The sequence below is a fragment of the Ochlerotatus camptorhynchus genome, unplaced genomic scaffold (genome assembly GCF_037179485.1).
Source record: "Ochlerotatus camptorhynchus isolate MF236.1 unplaced genomic scaffold, CSIRO-AGI_Acam_v1.1 ptg000274l, whole genome shotgun sequence".
Taxonomy (NCBI): Eukaryota; Metazoa; Arthropoda; class Insecta; order Diptera; family Culicidae; genus Ochlerotatus; species Ochlerotatus camptorhynchus.
The window spans coordinates 8,089,658-8,093,162 of NW_027040763.1; the positions used below are offsets into that span (position 1 = coordinate 8,089,658).

The 3,505-nt window shown below is 39.7% G+C and overlaps 1 protein-coding gene across 1 annotated transcript; it reads left to right on the forward strand.

Annotated features, from left to right (window-relative positions):
• Positions 1 to 680: 680 nt before the first annotated feature.
• Positions 681 to 2,265, forward strand: LOC135705823 (uncharacterized). Its single transcript, XM_065227672.1, has 2 exons — positions 681 to 2,027; positions 2,095 to 2,265. The coding sequence occupies exons 1-2, from the start codon at positions 681 to 683 to the stop codon at positions 2,263 to 2,265; spliced, it is 1,518 nt and encodes a 505-aa protein (XP_065083744.1).
• Positions 2,266 to 3,505: the final 1,240 nt, after the last annotated feature.

Below are 3,505 nucleotides of genomic sequence, written 5' to 3' on the forward strand. Positions count from 1 at the left end.
CAAGTGTTGCCAGCGAAAACGGCGCATGCACCTTATGTAAAAACGGTTGTGGCACTTGAGTTATTGTTTTACCCAAAATAGCATTTTTTTTTAAACCTGGAAATTTGCCGTTGAAGTCCTAGAAAAATCTGGTAAACTCAGGGAATTTTATTTATCAAAATTAGTAGACACCCTGTATAAACCAATGCAAAAACCGCATAAAGTTTGATTTTTTTTCTTCTCTGAGATCTATCCAAAATTAAAACATGTGTGATCATGCTTGTTCAATATACTCTCGCTTAAAATCGAAGAATAATGTCGATTAGGGAAATCAATCAACAGATTTGATCCCGTACCAGCACGCACTTTCATTTTAACTTTTCCTAGGAGGTTAGAGATAGCCTTCGTTCATTCTCGCACTCCGATTAAAAAGCAGATGAAAGAATTACATTCGCAGTGCGCCTGTGAATGATGTGAATTTCCTTATGCACATCTATAAGCTTAACGTGCGCTTCTCGCTAGTATCGGAAATTGCTTGTATTCATCTTGCAAACCTCGCAACGCCGTCGATGAAACACGAGCTTTTACATCATTGACTGCTACCTTGCGTCGGATGTGGCTATTTTAGTACACCATTCAGTATCCTTCTGCTGTGCTGTAGTGAAGATCAACGTCGGTAGTGATCAAAAGAGATTGGTTGGATGGATGTTATTGCGACTCTACCGGAGGAAATGCTACGGGAGATCCTGTCGCTACTTCCGTTCAACGATCTACTGCACTGCACGTTGGTCTGCTGGCACTGGCACAATATCGCCGAGCCGATGATCCATCGTAGAGGCTACATTCGGATAGGCGTCGACATGACCGGTCACGGTCGAACATTGTGGAACAGTACCCGGCAGTATCACACCGTTGTCGTCGACAATCCACCCGGTTCGAGGCGATCACTAGTGAACCTGTTGATGCTTCCAAGTACGTGGATTTTCAAGCCTTCGGAAATTCAGCTGTTGAACTTTCTGGCGGACAGTTTGGATAAATTTTGCAGACATGGCCATCGATTGCTTGAGAATGCTGAGACAGTCCACATCAAGTTGGACGACGACAGACACATGTATCTGAACGACGGTGCTGAGGAGTTTGTTTTGAAGTTTCCTATGATGAAACACCTCGTCTGGAGTGAATCACTACACGGTCATGGATGGAAAACGGTAACAATTGATGCTCCTCTATTGCAGACTGTCGTTGTGAGTGATGCCCTGGATCCTACGGCTGTGCTGAAAATACCTGAGTGCGATCAGCTGCAACACGTGAAGTGTTCATTTCGCACGAAGACATTCGAAAACGTGTTCACCGGTTATTTATCGAGATTAGAGACGTTGATTTTAGATTTTCACCATCATGACTACGATCTGTATATGGTAAGAGGTATGCCTTGTTTGAAATGGTTGGAGTTATCAGTTGAGTTAGAACTACCACACAGCATTATTGAAACGATCCTCGGTTGTTCAAAGTTGGAAGGATTGAAACTTGAGGTGAGAAATTGTCATGCGCCTCACGGTAGGATAAATTTGAACCAGGTGTTTGACAAGTTGTCAGAGCTTCAGCAGATTGAGTTATCTGGATTGAGTTTGAGTGGATGCAATCCCATTGAGGCACAAGAATTGAGACTGCTCAAGATGAGGAATGTTAAGCTACCGAAAGCTGATTGTGAACTATCATTCAATGCTCCAACACTTCACACACTGTCAACCTGCGAAGAAAGTCTTGTAAAGATGAATATCGACATCGGCAATCGAATGAAAAAGCTGTACGTAGAGTTGAAAGACACTAATTGGAAGGAAGCATTCAACGTATACTTGCGACCATTCCTACATCTGCATGTAAGCATTGACGAATTGATACTGATGTTCCCGTACTCGAACAATTTGATCACATGTGATAAATCACTCTTCGACCAGCCAGCGCTGGAAGTGGTGCGATTGGAGTTGCATCATTTCGAAATCCGTTGCGATTTTACGGAAAATGTTAATAACTGGCACTCGTTGCAGGTACGTTTCGTTGACGGTGTTATTTGAGGTTATGTACCTAAATTAGCTCAGATTATTGTGTTCACAGCGTCTTTCACTAGTCAACTGCAACGTCATTTGCTGCTGTCCGACGACAACCTCCGAGTGTGGAATTTTTAATAGCAGAAATTTGCCAGCAATTGTTATTAAGACGATGAGGAATCACCGGAAACGAAGAGAATGGACATCTCTTGGACGAAATCACATAAATCCTTTATAAAGAATATAGTGGAAAACTGCACTGGATTGAAAGTAAATAATCAACTAGACCAATCCGAACAACAAACACCCTTAAATCCCTTGGATTAAAATGTCTTTCCAGTCGGGTTAAACCGTCATGAACCTTATGCGATTGGGTGCCATCTTAACCCACGTAGGATAATGGATTTTGGTTGGACCTATTTATGTCATTTTCACACTGCGTTTAAATGTATGCCGTGTTTTTTTTTTGCAATGAATATAACATATGGACATGAAAAATGGGTGTTTGGTGATAAAGTGTACCTTTCGATAGTTGAAGATGCTAATTTCAAATAACAGACTGTAGTGGTAATTTTTTATACGATAGATGGAGTTTTAAATAAATAAAATTTAAATAAATTGCTCCATTTGCAAAATAAAAGCATTTCAAGATTGCTAGAAGACTCTTATACCTCCCCGTGAAAAATTCTGAAACCATAATCACTCTCATAGTTCTTCTATTCTCCACGAGTGCCAACTTTGATTTGCCAATTCGGCAGCAGGGATTTATTCCTAAATTATCTTGCAACCCTTGTTAGAAGCTAGCATTTCACATGACTATTATTTTTGATTCGATTTACGTACAAATTAATAATTGATTGCAATTGATCATTAAAAATGTAACCCAAACCCAAAGCTTCATCAATTTTGGTACACTGGAACTATTTTAAATAAGTACGATTACATTTGCAAAAATCACCTTATTAGCGCCCCTCGGTGTCACTTTGTATGGGAGCGAGCTGTCAATTTGTCAGTTTAGTGTCAAACAGTGTAGTTATTATTTTGCTTTAAATCTTGATTTAAAAATCGAGATGAAAGTGTGTGGCTTCGAAAAAAATATCGCTGTGCTCAGAAAACGAAGCTCTTTCAGATGATATTCAAAAACCGATATATTTGGCAAAATTTAAGAACCCAATTGTGCCGAGATCTCGCCTAACAAACATAAATTTAGCTGAGATCTAAAAATAAATACCGAGTCTGCTCGTTGGTGCCAATCTCGGCAAAAATCTAAGTGTGTACACGTAGATTTATAGTGTTTCAATCTTTGAAATGTTGATAATCTCTGTTCTCTATCAATTCAAGTGTATTGCACACTACTGTTCAAAATAGATGGATTTGAAGTGTTTTGCATTTCCATGCGATGTGAACTGTTTTTTCTACAAAGAATCGAAAACATGAGTCGTGACTTCATCCTTATCAACCAAAGATTACAAATGAGA